The sequence below is a fragment of the Rhododendron vialii genome, chromosome 8a (assembly GCF_030253575.1).
Source record: "Rhododendron vialii isolate Sample 1 chromosome 8a, ASM3025357v1".
NCBI classification, from domain to species: Eukaryota; Viridiplantae; Streptophyta; class Magnoliopsida; order Ericales; family Ericaceae; genus Rhododendron; species Rhododendron vialii.
Window position 1 is genome coordinate 29941495 of NC_080564.1, and position 17506 is coordinate 29959000.

At 39.9% G+C, this 17506-nt stretch overlaps 2 protein-coding genes and 1 long non-coding RNA gene across 4 annotated transcripts; 2 read left to right on the forward strand and 1 right to left on the reverse strand.

The window, feature by feature from the left end:
• The first annotated feature begins 258 nt into the window (after positions 1 to 258).
• On the forward strand, positions 259 to 7301 carry LOC131335160 (uncharacterized). Its single transcript, XM_058370401.1, has 7 exons — positions 259 to 694; positions 2438 to 2624; positions 2737 to 2987; positions 4044 to 4158; positions 4901 to 4993; positions 5874 to 6017; positions 6732 to 7301. Exons 1-7 carry the CDS (start codon positions 351 to 353, stop codon positions 6843 to 6845), a joined length of 1248 nt encoding a protein of 415 aa, XP_058226384.1. The 5' UTR covers positions 259 to 350; the 3' UTR covers positions 6846 to 7301.
• A 136-nt stretch (positions 7302 to 7437) lies between these two features.
• On the reverse strand, positions 7438 to 14616 carry LOC131335164 (probable inactive purple acid phosphatase 27). Of its 2 annotated transcripts, XM_058370409.1 has the most exons (12): positions 14213 to 14610; positions 13553 to 13644; positions 12687 to 12756; positions 12455 to 12577; positions 12131 to 12223; positions 11565 to 11694; positions 11022 to 11103; positions 10789 to 10921; positions 9490 to 9695; positions 9269 to 9394; positions 8140 to 8449; positions 7438 to 7979 (listed from the first exon to the last, which is right to left on the reverse strand). In XM_058370409.1, exons 1-12 carry the CDS (start codon positions 14420 to 14422, stop codon positions 7674 to 7676), a joined length of 1881 nt encoding a protein of 626 aa, XP_058226392.1. In that variant the 5' UTR covers positions 14423 to 14610; the 3' UTR covers positions 7438 to 7673. The 2 variants fall into 2 exon arrangements, with proteins under 2 accessions (XP_058226392.1, XP_058226390.1); XM_058370407.1 differs by lacking the exon at positions 13553 to 13644 and having other exon boundaries at positions 14213 to 14616.
• Positions 9292 to 14179, forward strand: LOC131335165 (uncharacterized). Its single transcript, XR_009202446.1, has 3 exons — positions 9292 to 9411; positions 13530 to 13621; positions 13826 to 14179. It is a non-coding gene; the product is annotated as an uncharacterized LOC131335165 (long non-coding RNA).
• Positions 14617 to 17506: the final 2890 nt, after the last annotated feature.

Genomic DNA, 17506 nt, shown 5'->3' on the forward strand with positions numbered 1-17506 from the left:
AATTGACGAAAACCTAACAAATGCAAAAAAATTAAATAAGGGAAAAAAAATTATTTAGCTTATTTAGCCGAACAACCAAAGTCTGTTTTGGTAATCTTAAATATGTTTCGTTTTCTAAGGATTTTTTCCTCTCTGTTATTTTTATTTTTCCGGCAATTTCTCTTACTTGAGGAATTATAAAAATAAAATTGAAAACGTTTGGCTACTACTGTAAATTCGAAAGTGTCCATAAAACTAAAACCCAAAGCCCAAACACTCCCGCGCATAAAGCTACCTGAGGCTGAGAGGTGCTAGGGGCACCTCTTGCATTTTTGAAGCTACAATACAACCCTGGTGCGCAGGATAATCCCATGGCGCCCCACGAACTCCGCCGTCCGTTCAAACGCCCGCCTATCTCCGACCAACAGCGTCGGCGTGAGCTCTCTCTCCTCCGTCAGGCGCAGAACCGCCGCGACGCCCAGAGCCACGCGCGGTGTCTTGCCTCCACAATCGTCTCTCTACACTCCGAGCCGGAACCCTCCGTCGAGCTCGAGCTCGTGCCCGAACCTGAACCCGAGCCGGAGCACCAAGCCGGCGATTTTGATCTCCGACAGGCGGCGAAGCTTAGGGGGGTTGAAGGGCGCCGGTGGTTCGCGACGCAGCTGATGCTCCCTGAGTGGATGATTGATGTTCCCGATGGATTATGTCATGATTGGTTTGTTTCCCCTTTTCTTTATTTTCCTTTGATTAGGGTTTCATTCCTTGTCGTGTTTTCCTTATTGTTATTAGGTAGTCTTCTAATCATGCCAAACACACTATTTCTCAGGCTTTACTCAACTCCTTATTGCACGTCTTCGGGCTTGAGCTTGAGAACTTTTTAAGACTAATTCTTCAATCTCGAGCTATCAAGCCTAGCGACGTTCCAAAATGACAAAAATTGGAGGAAAAAAAAATCTATACACCTGCATAAAATATTGAATGTTCAGCCTTTTTATTGTACTTGTGATTAGTGAAAATATGTAAATGGAAGGAAAGATTACACATATTTGGTATATTTAGTGATGTATCCCTATCTTTGCAATATTTATGAATGACCCCATGTTCACAAGCCTATCAAGGAAAACACTCCAATGCTTAGGCTTGGCTTGAATTTATAAACAAACACTAAAAAGTTATTAAGCTTGGCTTATACTTTGTTTGAACGAGCCGAAAGTCAAACCAAGCTTGTGCCGAGCTCAAGCTGTTTGGTTCGTCTAGCAGCCCTATTGTTAGGCTTCTTATGAGCATTTTAGGTTTCGTCTGAGCATTAACGTGTCTAGTTTCCTACTTTATTAGGTTATTAGCCTATAAACAAGAGGCTATGGCAATGTGTAATAGTATTGTTTTGTTTATGCTATAGTTATATTATTGCAGATATGTTTGGGTAAGGATAAGGTTAACTGGTGTGAGACCTTAGTTACATAATGCGGGAGGGGTAGCGCGAGTGTGAACACATATTTCAAAATTTCTTAACTACTATAATTTGCGAGTGTGGGGATTGACAATGTGAACAGAGGTCCTACTAAAGGATTATGTGACTAAGTATGAAAAAATCCGGCTTGAAATGAGAGGTCACTTATTTAATTGGGACATGATTTTCTGTTGAAGGATGTGGCAGTCTTGGATAACATGGATCTAAGTCACTAAATATGTGTGAGCGAGGGACGGGAGTGCAACCGCGAGGGTGAAAGCTCTTTTGAAAATATTCCAAACCACTAAAATTCCCGGGAGCAAGGATTGAGTGCAGGAGCGGAGGGTCATACAGAAGGATTATGCAACGAATTCACAAATTAGGATTCGTCTATTTTTTGGTGGATATAGCAAATTAAGTACTTTGTCTGGTTTTACTCCGAAGATTTGATTTCAGGTAGCTGGAAGTGGGACGTGTTATTGATTGGGCTTCTTTGATTTCGTCGTGATTTGCATCTTACTTGTGAGTTGTGACTTAGTAACCGAAATGGATACTGCATTTATACATCAGATAAAGCGCTGAATGAATAATTGTGATTTAAGAGCAAAACCCAAACAAGGTTGCGTTTTTTGTATGTCCTCACAGCTGAATCAATCACTCTGCCAGAACTAGGAATTTCTTATGTTGCTGTTACGTGGGATGGTTCATGAATATCTTCCTGTTATTCTTCTCTTTTCTTCATACCATGTGGAAAACTTTCTTCTGCAAATGTTGTTGTCTAGTGACGCCTAAGTGAAGTGAGAAGCTGTGATTTCGCTTTGTTTTTTCTTGTTTACGATAAACTGCTGCTTCTGCCCTTCGGGCACACCTCCTACGCTTTCACTCACTAGAATACGGAAAATGGGCAATCATGCAAGATAAGGATAAAGAAATAATGGTGTTTGCTTTTGTACAACCATGTTCTGCACCACAAAGCTTTTGTTGCCTGAACTCATCTTTATTGTGTAGGTATGTATTTGCAAGGCCTGCAGGCAAACGATGCTTTGTTGTTTCTTCTAATGGAACAACAGTTAGTAGGCTTCGGAATGGTTCTCTGTTGCACCGGTTTCCTTCTGCTTTACCCAGCGGTGCCAGGACCAAAGGCAACTCTTGTTCAGCTCAATCATATTGCATTCTTGACTGTATATTTCATGAGGTAATTCATGAATCTTACTATTTTGAGACCGTTGATTCAAGTTGAAGCTTGTTCCTTTTGTCACTTTGTAGCATTTGTAACGTGGATGTGATTTTGTGATCATGACTTGTAGTTGGATCAAACTTACTACGTGATAGACATGGTTTGCTGGGCCGGATACTCTCTCTATGAATGCACTGCCGAGTTCAGATGTTTTTGGTTGAATAGCAAGCTTGTTGAGTCGGGGGCCTGTGAACCTCCGTCATTTTACCATAAGTACACATTTAGCCAGGTTTCTGTGTACAACTGTGACCAGGCAGGACTGCACACAGCTTATGCGGGGCCAGTACCTTATATGAAGGATGGATTATTGTTCTATAACAAGTAAGGTTTTTACTATTATCAAATCTGGTGCTTTTATCATTGCGATTTTTACTATGTTATTGTTCAAGTGTGTCTTGAAACAAGTACTCTTAAAATATTCCCATAATCCGTTTTTCTTTTCTAATTTCTTTATCTTGGAAAACCCGGCTGAAACACAGCTGGGAGGGGAAAATCCCAATTTGTGGCTGTAAAACACTTGATTTTTGTAGGTTGCAGATTTTTTTGTTGTGCCACCCTATACATTGGGCTGAAAGTCTAACTAATGCATTCAATGGGTTCCACCTTTGAGGAAAAAAATCATCAAATCAAATACGCTAGCTCACATGCAACACGGTATAGGGTGGTTTTCAAAGCTATTTATTTGCATTTGACCCTTTTGTATCAGTTTCAAAGTTACAGAAGGAAGTGAAAATCTTCACTCTAACTTAGTGGTTTCTGATATTTCACCAATAATAGGGAGTATTGAGAGTCATAGAGATGACATCACCAGATGTGATGTGGCAGTCCTTATCATAAGAGCACTCGCATGGCTTAGAGATGTATGGTGAGAACTAGAATTGTTAAACATGGAAAGTGCAAACTGCCTGATGCAGAATTATTTGACTGGTGAGCGATCTTGGTATAGCCTTCAGTTGACTTGGACATCAAGAGAAGAACTTTTAGTTTTTGGTCCAAATGTTCCATGTTCTGGAATACTTGTTGTGAAATCGCATGTAGTTTTTCTTATTGGGTTACTAGTTCAAATAGCAGCAATGAGAAGCCACAAGTATCACTTTTAGGACATTGGAAATTGTACGCATTAGCGGCATGTTCTGGATATTTACCTAAAACAGGGAGTGTGCAACTTGATTTCCTTGCAGAATCCCTGTCTATATTTGCTTAGATACATTCTGGCATTTGTGCTTGTATGTGGCATTTCATCCTGATGTTTAATGGAGTAATATGTAGTTATCCTATGCTTGTAACCTACAACATTATGAGCTACGGAGTATAACTTATTAAGTTGTTTTTTCTTATTTGTTTTTTCCTAATGCTTTAGGCATTCTATCTATTCAGGCATGCACATTATCAAACAGGTAATACACCATTGGCTTTAGTCTGGAAGGATGAGAAGTGTAGTCAATATGTTGTTGATACTGATAGCAAAGGACTGGTTCCAAACCAACAACAGGTACTCCTAGCTCGTTCACGTCGTTCATCCTCATATCGGTTTTTTCGGTAATGCTTTCACCCCTACTTCTTATAGCGAGGAAGTAATTCCACTTCAGAGTTCTGACTCTTCAGACTTTGATGATAGCTTGCGTTCTTGTACTTAATGCTTAGGTATCTTTAGTGCCCAAAGCGTAGCATCACCATGTGATTGATACTTGCAAGGATATTTTTGCGTTGTATTCCATGCTAAAATATTGGATCCATAGAAGTTTGAGACCGAACCGAAAACCAAAAATCCTATACTAAAATATTGAAACCGACCGAACCCCGGTTTTTAAGGTAGGTTTGGTTTTTTCAGTAATGCTTTCACCCCTACTTCTTATAGCGAGGAAGTAATTCCACTTCAGATTTCAGAGACTTCAGACTTTGATGATAGCTTGCGTTCTTGTACTTAATGCTTAGGTATCTTTAGTGCCCAAAGCGTAGCATCACCATGTGATTGATAGTTGCAAGGATATTAAGCTTTTGTAGAGTTGTTCTGTGTTTTACGTTGTATTCCATATTAATATATGGGATCCGTAGAAGTTCGGAGCTTAGTAAAGTTGAGTGAATTGCATGAACAATTTATCTTTTGTTTTGATAAAGTGATCCATGTTATGGATGAGAGGAGTTAATTCTATTATGGCAACGCATTATTGTCAACCCTGTATATATGTTGACTGGTCTCTGCACGCGCGCGCGCCTGTGTTCTCGATAATCAGGTGGTTTTGGAGTTACAAGGTAATGGCAATCTAACGACATCAGATGATCCTCCAGTTGTATTTGGCTGTTTCGACACGGGCTTCGTAGAGAAGGTATTTGTCCTTTTTGAAATTAATGTACAGATGTAGCCCTCAATGTCACCTGTTTAGATGATAATTACTTTTAAGTAATTAATGCTGTTGTATGACTACTGTGAGTGTTGTGACATGGTACACTTCCTTGTACCAATGCGGTCACTCCAACCATTTGTTAGAGCACTTACAAATGCTTGTTTTTCTACGCACTTTGATGACATTATAACTTCACTGAAATGTGTGTTGATGGGAAAAGGAATTCCATATTTTGGCATATCATGGGCATCATTGATTAGTTCTTTAAATCTTGTATCAGAATTTCTTGCTGGCCAATGGGGTGATCTTATTCTTATCTCCGTTTAGTGCATCATAATGAGTCCAATACCTGAACCTTGGGCATTGATTCACAGGCTAAGTGCTGGCATTTCTAGAACATAGTTTTCAATGTCGGGGTCCATGTCTGAAATAGCAGAAGAATAATTTTGGGCAAACTTCACTTATACCCCCTGTGGTTTGGCCAATTTGCGATGCACCCCGTGACATTCAATATATTTCTAGTGTTGCGGAGAAATATACTGATTTATCGTTAAGGAAATGGTCCTTTTTCTGTCCAGGAAATAGGGAGAGCAACTTTGTTCAAGCGTTAGTTATTCTAACAATTGCCATGTCAGCATTTTATCATTGGCACATTGGTTGACCATAACCCTAGGGGTGCTGATGTATTTTCTGCTATTTAGCTGGAGGTAGTAATGCTTCGTTATCCGTAGCTTCGCTATTCATTAACAGCATTTAACTTTGCTTTGAACTCCCTCACATCTACTCCTCTTTTAAAATGCTTCTTTTCTCTCTTTTAACCCCAGCCATTTTTGGACTATTCATTTATGGTTTCAATTTTCAGTCAGGACTACAATCCGGAAATCTGGTACGTTTTGCTGTTGGTGATGGGGGATTGGCTTTTGTGGACGGGAAACTGGAGAAGGCTGATTTGCAGTACCTTGGTAAGGTTAACCGTGCACGAGCTTTTGCAGATAGTTGCTCAAAGGTTAGTCGATAAATGTAAATCATTGCAACCCATTAAGTTGATTCCAGTTTACAATAGTGTTACGAAAATAGGAATTGTATGTCAGCTAATGCATGTTAATTATTTTTAGAATTCGTTGTATATCCTTCAAATCCCTTGTTCTCTCTGCTTCTCAGTTTGGTTGAATGATCCATTCCTCAAAACCATGGTTCATCACTCGCTTCTCTGAAGTATCGAATGGATTCCAGGCAGCACATTAGGCTCCACGGGGTTCAAAGATAACGCTGTCATCTTTTTCATAAAGCAAACAAAACAAGAAAGTTCCATAAGAACAACACCAAAAACGTCCTTGTGGTGTCTACACCTTCATGTCTGCTTGTGAACGTTAGCTCTTAAATGTTACCTCCTGAATTGAACTAATTAAGTAGAGTGTGCATATTAACGTTGCATTCGTGCTATAACAAGAATCCAAGGCATGAAGCATACGAGGAATCAGGATTCTGTACATGGGCACGTAAAGAGTGGGTAGTGGTCTTGTCTATCTGGATGGAACCCTCTGTTTATTTTGGCCCTACCTAGAGCTTGGGTGCCTTTGTATTGGGTTAGCTGCTATTTACTGGATTGTTCCTTCTGCAAACCACTACGAACTGTTATCAACGTCCCTTGTTTGTTCTTAGCCAATTATGTGAGGTTTGTACTTAAACGGAGGCTATAAACTCATCTTTTTGCTCTTAGGTTGTGTTCCAATACATGGCTCGACATTCTCCCCTACGGATAGAAGATATTGCATCCATTAGCTCGTCAAGTGGACAAGACAACAGAACCAACGAAATAGAGATGGTTCCTTGATCACTCCCAGCTGGAATGATTCAAGGTTTCCCACTCAAGGACAAGTTGTAGTGTCCTCGCAGTATCCTCATATTCCGAAGGCCAATAAAGAGTTTCTGTGACCTTCTATCTAGAACCCGTGAGAGTTGAGACTGCAGCTGTACATGATGCATAAAGGTGGCCACCTATTTGAGGCAGCTGGGGAAATGGGTACGAATTTTTTTGTGGCTGGTGAAGGCTCAAGGGGGGTTTCTGTTACCCTGAGCAGTTTATTTATTTTTTCTTGCTATTTCTTCTCTGTGAGTCTGTGTATTGTGAATGTATTTAAAGTGAGTCATCCATTCAGAGGCTATGTTCTGTAATACAAATACTGCTGAGTTGGGGCTACTTATGTATCTTGATTGAACCGGGCTTACACTTTTGAAATACGTTGAAATACCAAGGTGTTGAATGAATAGTTATCTTCTGGTTTGAAAACTTCTGGGAAAATGTGTGTAGCGTAGGACTCCTAAGGATATTAGGGACTGTTTACTCCAGTTAAAACCAGGTCGCATCATTAGTGATTATCTTAATGGGTAACTTGTTATAGTTTCTACATTAGCTCTCATACAGGTTTCAGCAGATAATGCAATGATTTGCTGCTGATGGAATCAAAATTGTTCCCATGCGATGATCAAGTTCTTCGCATTTACAAGTATACAAGGAACCAAAGCAGGATAACATACCCATGTACATATTTATGGATTCAATTGATTTTTCCTGGGCAGCGGTTTTAATTTAATAGTATTTGACAATAATCTAACAGTACATCACCCAATGGGTTCCTTCAACAGATACCGAAAATTGCGTTCAAGAGGCTAAAGTAGTAGCTTCACAGCCATCGTGTACGCAGGCTAAAACATCTCGGTAGTCCCTTGAGATGGTGAACGAATCGTAGACCTTCCCATCTCCGCTCTTCTTGTACTCGAACAGAAGAGACGAGTGGTTAAATGCTGTCAATTTTACAAATCCAAAGTCATAATCTTTGTAGAGGCTCCAACTGGGAGTTACTTGGCTGAACCCTGACAAGTGGCTTCCTGCTCCACCGACAACAACGTGGATAGTTCCGTTCACGGTGCCCGAGTAGTGCGATTTTCCTGAGTTCACACATTGGTTCTATACCACAACATAAACATTGAAACAACATTAGTCTAACGGACCACTACATCACTAAGAGGTGTTATAGGCGAACATTATCTTCCACCTTGTTTAAAGGTTTAGTTTTTCACTTTGCAGCCTAGAAGATTCAAATACAAACTAGGAAACGAGTCAATACCTGATAAATGGGGCAAGTTCTTTCATAGTTGTGAACGTGACCGTAAAATGCCATATCCACCTTGTACTTCTGCCAGAGCTTCTGCAAGCTTTCCCTTCCCATGGGCTCTTCAAACGAACCCTCCAAGCCGTAATACAAGCCAGAAGAATAGCCAAGAACACGGTGAGCAGCGAAGATCAACCATGGCTGTTTTTGCCTATCTGCTGATGCGAGGCAACTCTCGATGAACTTGTACTGTTCAGAACCTTCCCTCCAGTCGTGCTCAGTGTCTGCTATGCAGAAGTGGAACATGCCATAATCAGTTGGGTACCTGTCAATTAACATGTAGAGCCTTAAAGAAAGCACCTGAACGTGGAGTTGCAAAGATACAGATTACTGAAGTATGACAAATGAAGAGGTAATAATCATAGCCAACTGATTGGATGGACAAGGTTTAATGGGAGAAAACAATTAAAATTGAATGATATCAAATAAAAGCCACCTATGACCTAACTACGTAGACATTTAATATGTGACGAAAATGGCGTTTTATGGCATTTTTTGGCGTACACATATCAGCAACTGCTATAATGAATTTGAGAGGAGCAGTTTCTCAAAGTTGCTTTAGCTTTTACAAACCCAGCTGAAGGTATTTTTACAAGGTGTGCGTCACGTATCCTATGTTGACCCCACGAAAACCTTCTACAATGAGTGAATAATCATCGAATAGCAGATACGACTAGCTAAAGGGTATTGCACTTTGAAGTTTGCACTGGAAAGCACCCACCAAACCTTGCGGACTTTAACGACCCAAACCTCAGACTCTCGTACTAAAAGCAAAATTTAACTCCTTTTCTTCTAATATTAAGGAGACAATGAGACACGCATAAACATACCCACTTATGACATAGTCAGATTCCCAAATTCAGGTCTGATATTGGTTATAAGCTTTTTTCAAAAGTGGGGAGCTCCATTTTGAAGTTTTTCAAGGCCTACCCTAGAAATGTTTTCTGATTTTTCTCCATTCTATTATTTGTAAAACCACCTTCTAAAACTGATTACACTTATTTGTTAACACTTAGCTAATAAATGAAGTTCCTTTTCTCATGAGGTTTAACCAAAGATACTTGAAAAGAATCAATACAATTACCAAAACTTAGCTCTGTTCTCTGCAGGAACATAGAACATGGTCTCAGCTAGCACGCCACATTCGCCACCTGAGTCTTTAGTGTCATAGAAGGAACCTGTGTTTGGCCAATCACGCTCATGATTTCCACTGCCACACACGTCAAGGTAAGGATGTTGCTACAAACTCATGAGTAGACATGATGAATACTGAACATACAGTTAGTAGCAGTGTGATATACTAACCTTGCAACCATATATGGTACAGTTGATGCAATGGGTTCCACCTGTGATGTGAATTGGTCCCACTGTGAGATGTATCCATTGGAGTACGTCATATCTCCTATGTGGAAAACTATGTCAATGTTCTCTAGGTCCTTGATGAGTTGGTCTGTAGTGTTAAGCGAACCTGGTTGATAATTACTATACTCATTCGATCCATCACGCTCCGCCTGCAAGGCACAAGACAAAATGAAATTGACTACGAGCTACAAATGACAAAATGCATATACCTAAATTGTATAGTAAAAAGACCATTTACGCAATTATGCTGCATGCAAGCCAGGGACATCCAGTGTTCTAAATGGCGGCAGCCGAGGCTGCCTAGGCGCTTGGAGGTGCCCTGCCGCCACGCCAATACCCCTTGGCGTTTGATTTGGCGTCCAGGGAGGTTTGGCAGTGTTTGGCGGCCACCTAGGCGGCCATGGCGGTCTTGGCGGCCTTGGCAGTGTCGTCGGCGTCTTTGGAGGCCTTTGGCGGCCTAGAGTGTATAGTATTAAACTAATGGAGATCAAGTTTGGAAGGGTATGGAGGAGAAGAGTTAGAGGAAGGAGATGAACTTTGAACTTGGCATTAGGGATCTCCGATCTCGTTTATTTCTACTTATTGTCTTATTCAACTTATTTGCTAGTTGATACTACTTAATTTCATTTGGGTTTGTACATTAAACTTTGCATTATGGTTATGTAGATCTTTGAACTTGCATTATGGATACATAGAATATAGTTTGATTGGATAATGGTTTGTTAAAAAAAAAAAAAAACCGCCGAATTGCTTGGTGCCGCCTTGGCGGCTTGGCGCTTGGAGGTGGATCTCCGCCCTACTAGCACCAAGCGCCATTTAGAACATTGGGGACATCTAGTCGAGTTCTCCCAAGTCCTAAGACTAGGTGAATGTCCTATTTTTAGCCATTTGAATTCCTGTACCACTCCATAATAACAAAGTGACTTAAAACATTCCTTCTGGTCTTTGACATGGCTTAATCATAGTTTTTTTTCCCACCAGCCTAATGCTAGAGTACAAAACAGTGACATGAAGGATAAAAGCAACATGAGTTTACTAGGCTGAAGCATAATGTATTCACCTCATGCATAAATTTCTCTTGAGAAGCTAAGCCATTATGTGTGCTCTAATACTAATATATCCTATTGAGAGTCCGGTGAATCCTTTTTACTTCCTGTTCTTGCTTGGTTGGCTAACTGTTTTGAGTTAAATACTTTGATCAACAGTATTTGTCTTGTTCAAATTTAGAACGGTTTATACTACCTTCCCCATGTCACCAAATATTATAACACGCTGCAATGAGTCTTGGCCAGGATATGGGGACGATTTGAATGAATACGTCTTGCTCCAGACGTACGAACCAGAGGATAATAGATGACCCATCCTGTAAGTGTACCTGGAAAAATTATCATCAGATTGTCAGGAACTTATAGTAAATGTCATGTAAAAACATAAACATGTTTATGCTAGAAGAACTGGTTCTTTGAGATACATACATGGTGTTTGGCCACAGGTCTTTTAAGAAACTGGTGTGGATGAAACCAGGATCCCGCCAGCCAACTGTCCGTGCAGGTGAGCCTGCATGGCAATGAAGAAACTTTAGAATGCTCCAGGCCTAGACAAAATAGGTGCAATGCACAGAAATTAGATATAAAAATGTCACTTAGCAAAGCATTTTCTTTTGGATCGGCAAAAGTTATTATTGTTAGATTAGCACCTAAGTGCACCTCCGGATGCCATTGGGCCAAGTGCCTCTTGGCCACTTAGCAAAGAAATTAGCGGTAATGTTAATTCTCTATTGAAAATCAAGCAGTCTGGCAGATCAAGAACATTGATTACTGACTAAATCATGACTTGGATTAACAAATGTCCAAAGAAGGTACTGAAGATCCATGCAGAGAATTTAGAGGCTTCTCTTTTGAAGGGAAGTTTCAAATTTCAAATGAAGGTATTCCACAACTTCTGGGTTTATCACATGGTTAAGAGAAAATGTACGAGACAACAGTGTGGGATACGAGAAAATGGATCATAATTCATACCACACATGCTGTTCCGGTGAAATGTCAATGTGCCTGCTGGTGAGGGCCTTTGAAGATCCCCTTTAAAACCCCACTCAACAAAAGGGATGGCTTCATCTATATTATAGCCACTTGTCCAGGTTACTGTCATCTGCATAGGAAAGAAAGAAACTGAGAACAGTAATTTGATTTACATTAACAAAGTCCAATTAAGACAGAAGAACTGATAACGTAGGACATTACACCTATATATTGATTAGGAATTTTAGGATGTTTTCGAACCACATTAAAGCAATGCCATTATATAGGTAACTGGTCTAGAGGCTGGTGATCACAGCTAAGGGTTTGCCAAGAAAATTCTTTTCTTTCCTCCAAGTGATGTCCTTCATACCCCAAAAGGGCCGGAATTTCCCATTTATTTTGCACAAAAAATCTGCTTGCTTTGATGCAAAATAATGTCCCAAATTTTATTTTTTTTGTAAACCATTACAAGTACTAGTAAGTGTCATGCTCAGCATGCTAACAAGCGAAGGTGATGATGTTCTTGAAATAAAATATGAAAAACCACCAAGTTAAGATAAACTTACTTCATCCCAAGACTTCCCTAGGGCAAGGCGTGGATAAAGGGGCACTTTAGGATTTGCAAACGTTATGTTCTCTGAAACTGCCACCAATTTTGGCTGCAATACGAGTGTATGTAAAACCCCACATTAGTGCTATCAACATTCTTCAGAACAGAAAAAATCCAGCCAATCGAGAACATTCCACAAAGAATTGATTATTAGAGCAGAAAAAGTCAACACAAAATGCATCACGATGAAATGGGGAAACTCATTGAGGTCTAAGCGAATAGTATACAGAAAAATGCCTGGGCAGCAGGAAAAAACAGAATAACAGTCATTTTGACGTACATTCGACAAGCCGCCTGTAAATAATGCAAAGGAGAAGTCTGCCCGCTGATTGATCAACTGGAACTTTAGCGAAGCTTTGCCCGTATTTGTATACCGAGAGTTGGAGGAATTCACATATTTGTACTGTAAGAAAGAGATTTTAGGTGATCTAAAAAGGACAGAAGTTGAAACACACTAATTCACCATCCATGAAATCTTGCCATTGGCATATGAAAAAAAAAAAAAAAAAAACCTTTATGGGGGCCGAGCATAAATCCGGAGTTTGTTCTTCTGAATCATTAGCATCGTAACAGTTTGATGAGCTGCCACAATAAAACACCACTTAGTTTTCGACTTTTCGGGAATATTACCAAAGATGCATGAAGTTAGCCAAGGGGTCCTATCTCTGAAAACAAAATGTATCTCTTGGGGAGAAAAGTGTAAGAGTTACTGATTGCCTAAGCATAATCAATGAAATTCGGTCCTTGCAATCACAATTACAGGAAATATCAATATTACTAGTGGGTCATGATCTAGTTGTTAATGCAATTGTTGAAAATTCTCAATTCATATCGAATGCGGCTGAAATTCTGTTCTTGTACTATGCAAGTTTGTTAATCATGTGTTCTTACCAAACAAAGAAGCTTTTTTTAATGTGGTTTTAGACGAGCATGACATGTTTAAATGTGGCACGGGCACGGAATGTGCACAGGCATGGCATGCTTAAATGTGGCACGGCACAACATGTGCACGGTTTGGCACAGGACGACACGTGCACGGTTTTGGCACGGGCACGGCACGACACGGTCTTAGATGGCATGGCACGGCACGGCATGACACGGTTCTAGACAGGCACAACACGAGTACATGAACGGTGAACTTATCACAGTCCTACAAGACGTGTACTTGATTAGCTATACACGAGCTACACAAGGCTGTATAAGAGGGTTAGAGAAAATTTATTGAACCATACAAACTAGGGAATAAAACAGAAAACTCCCAACCACTTGCTCTTACTAAATAATGAAAAAAACCCATTTAGGTGTGAGTAGATCTGCATCTACCTGCATTCATGGGTTTCTTTTTTGTTTCACAGAGAGAGAGAGACAGAGACATTACTTGAACGTCGCTGGCGAAAAGACACCAACCCAATCATTCTCCGATGGTTCCGAGTACTCCAAATCCACCGTAACCCATTGAGTATCCTCACCCTGTCAACATATAATCCGCATTTTAAAGGAAATTGTGAGGTTAAGGGATGAAAAGTTACTGAGAACATGGGAAAACAGTCTTTGTATGCATGCTACCGGAGAAATTTATTAAAGTCTCATTCCTTCAATGATTGGACGGACCATCTTCCTGGTATTGATTTTAGGGTGTATTACTCTGCAGGCCCGCTTGTTTCTTTGATATGACATCTGATTGGGCTATATACCCGGGTTTTGAACATCATTCCGAACCCTCGTATGGGCAAAAAACAGGTTGATAGCAATTCCATCTACACAAGATAACAACCGGCCGGTATGTCCTTAACCCTCTAGCCTCCTTTAAATTCAAATACTGGTTGGTACCGGCAAATTCCAACTGGTACTGTGGTACATACAGCCGGTACAGTGATAGTACCGGTCAATACGGATGAATACTGGCCGGTGCAGTCAAACTTTGTAATTTTCTTTCAATAGAGGATGTTTGTAAAGCCTAATCACAACTATTACTATTTCTAAGTACATATCTTCATGTTGGACACACATACATGCGTATAAGTCACAGCATTGTTACCTCCAAGCCAAGAACACGAGGGTGAACACTAACGGAGGCCGACTCATGGAGCGCGTAAACGGCTTTTTCGATTGCGATTTGCGAAAGCGCCTGCTCGCCGATTTCGTTACCGGTTTTAGTATGGCCTGAAACTGAATTGGAGCCCAAAACAACAACCACCACCAATGTGAACAAGAAGATGTTGGGAAGAAGAAGCTTGTGGGTGTCCATTTTTTTTTCGAACTTGTTCCCACATTCGCAAGCATGTGATGCGTGTGGAGCTTTTGTAGTTGAATTTAGTAGTAGCTGATGTCGAAAGATTCCTACAGATATTCGGAATTTGACTTGGAATGGAACTCGTTTCCTTGTGGGGGAGGAGAGAGAAAGACTTTGTTGAGAGAGAAAGACTTTTGTACATGATGAAGAAGAGGTACACGGAATCGAGGCTCCAAGTCGAACTACGAAAAATTATTCAATTCAACGCCCTGTTTACGGGGTCAAAAAAATAAAAAAAATGCCTGTTTACCCCAGACCCTTTTTCCACCATATGATATTAGGAAATGTGTTATAGTATGCGGGATGCGGCGGAAACCGTGGAATTTCTACCATGGCGGCCATATCGAGCATTTTCTATAATAATCCAAACTGTTCATCTTGTAGAGTCCGCAAATTAATCTGTTTACGCCAAAAATCAACTTAATCGGACATCAATAGCTACGTCAAAAATTAAATTTTGATTTATAAAAATAGATGGCCTGATTCTGTTACTAGTATTTTAAGTTAAATTGTCCATCACCGTCGACTTTATAAACCAAAATTTAAATTTTGATATCATTTTTGATGTCCGATCAAGTTGATTCTCACAAAAATATGTGGTTGGGAAGATTTTGGGACACCGCTACTCGGTGTTCCTGAGGCATAGAATAATTACTTACAGATTGAAGAGAGATGTTTCTAATAATCAACTAAAGAGTTGCGGATATGGCAATATCCGAATCCGAACTCTCCATCTGTCCTCCGAATCTGCTCCGATCCCCGCCAGATATTTTTTTAGGTCCTCCATCTCCACTCCGAACAGAAAACGGAGATCCAATCGGATATTCGAAAATCCGAATTTGAAAAAAAAAAGCAAAAACAAAAACTGGTTTTTATTTGGACTTTGTTTCCAGACCATTTACACAACAAAATCAACACCAAATATGAATACAACTGAAGAATCATCAGTGTCGACAGCTCCTATGTCCACTTGCAGATAGTTTTTATAGCTCTCAAAGAAAAAGTATGGCTCAAACAGAGCACTCGTCTGGGCTTTATTCAGTTCTATTTCCTAAATACAAGAAGGGAAACAAGGTCAGTGCTTCATAACCTACTGGCATCCCAAAACAAGGGATGACGAAGACAGAAATGTGAGGGAGAGAGAGAGAGAGAGAGAGAGAGAGAGAGCCAGCCGTTGTTGTGAAAAAGAGGTGCGGCTGTGAATGAATGAACCCTTAAAAGTGTATATAAGTGTATGTTATATTATAATATATACATATAGACGGGTATTCGGGGACGGATCAGGGACGGGGATCGGATTCGGGGTGGGGATAGGCTTATCCCAGAATCCGATCCGATTTCCGAATTTTTTTTATTTAAAAAAAAAACTGTATCTGCCCCGATTCCTGAAAAAATCTCCGAATTTCCGATCCATTCGAAACGAGTAACAGATTGGATACGGACGATCGGCTGAGATGGCCGTCCAAAATTCTTATTTGAAAACGAAAGAATTAATTTCGTTTTTATTCTCTAAGCTATTCAAATTTTTGCTACTTTATCCATAAACTATGAAAACGATGTATTTATCCACCAAACGTTCGCGCGCTAAATTTGAACTAATTTTTCGCGCAGCCTTTTAAAAAATGGGTTCAGTCAGATAACCGCAAGTTCTTCATGGGGTGTTAGTGTTATTTTCTGAACTTGGAGGGGGACTGTGTACTAAAACCAAACCTCAAGCGGGGTAAGGAAATTGAAATTTACCCAAGAACATAAAAGCTGCGTTTTAAGGTTTTACTGGCCTCAGAGAGAGAGAGAGTGGCGACGAAATTTTCTCGGTTTCTCCACACACGAGTCGACCCAATACGGGCGTATACAGTAAAGTGGCGGGTTGGGCAGCCGTGACCCTTGTTGCGTACTTGCGTTCTTCGGTCCGTATTATGGGGCAAGGTATGTCACAAAACTGGATGGGACTTTGTCTTCCATCGCTGCGTCTGTTGAATCCATTGCTGACGAGATGAAAAAGCGGAACGCCATTGCTGACGAGATGAAGAAGTGAAACGAGACGTCTAGGGTGGGTTTGAACCGGAGGACCACTGGGATTCCGACGTCTTTGTCTTCCATCGCCTCGTCTTTTGAATCCATTGCTGAGGAGATGAAAAAGCGAAGCGCCATTGCTGAGGAGATGAAGAAGCTAAACGAAACGCCTGGCGTGGGTTTGAACCGAACCGACTAAAGTATGGCAAAATTTCTAGGTTTCAAGCAATTTTTTTTTTTAAATTTTATAGTTTTTCACATTCGATTTGGGTTTTTTAATCTTGTTTGCACTTGATCATTCGTACAAAATCAGAGTAAATGAAATATCACTTAATTTTTTGAGGTAGTAGATAATATAGCTCAGGCAAAATTAAATATATCAGACTCAACCAAATTTCCAAGCAAAATAAAATTTTTTGAGGAAGTAGATAACAAAGCTCGGCAAAATTAAATATATCAGGCTCAACAAAATTTCCAAGCAAAATCTTTGCTTTACCTAGAGTTTTGTATACGTTAATATTGTATGCATTTTTGTCATCGCTAAATTAAACTAAACTTCTGGAGTCGTTCTAAGCTACATTGGCCAATGTCATGTGTTTTGGCTAAAAGCTTATGAGAACTGGATTTTGGCCTCAACGTGCTTGCGCGTAGTTTGAATAAGGTTAAAGGGCAACCCAACGTGCGCACATGCGTGATTGTGATTGTGCAAGGTAAAGTACGTATGGGTTTATGAAAGTTCATATTTATTATTTACGGATCTTTTGGCTAAATAAGTCAATTGAATTTTTTTTTGTCTTTATTTAATTTTTTTTCGCATTTGTTAGGTTGGCGTCAATTTTTTTATTTTATTTTTTGTAGATTATAAGTTCGACTCGACAGGAGGAATTGGAAAAATTAAAAATTTTGGTTTAAACCTAAAGTTTTTAAAATAAAGACAAAAATATTGATTTTTGTCTTTTATTAAAAAAATTAGGTTTGAATCGTAATTTTTTACTACTTTTTAGATTCTTTTCGTCATGATGAAGT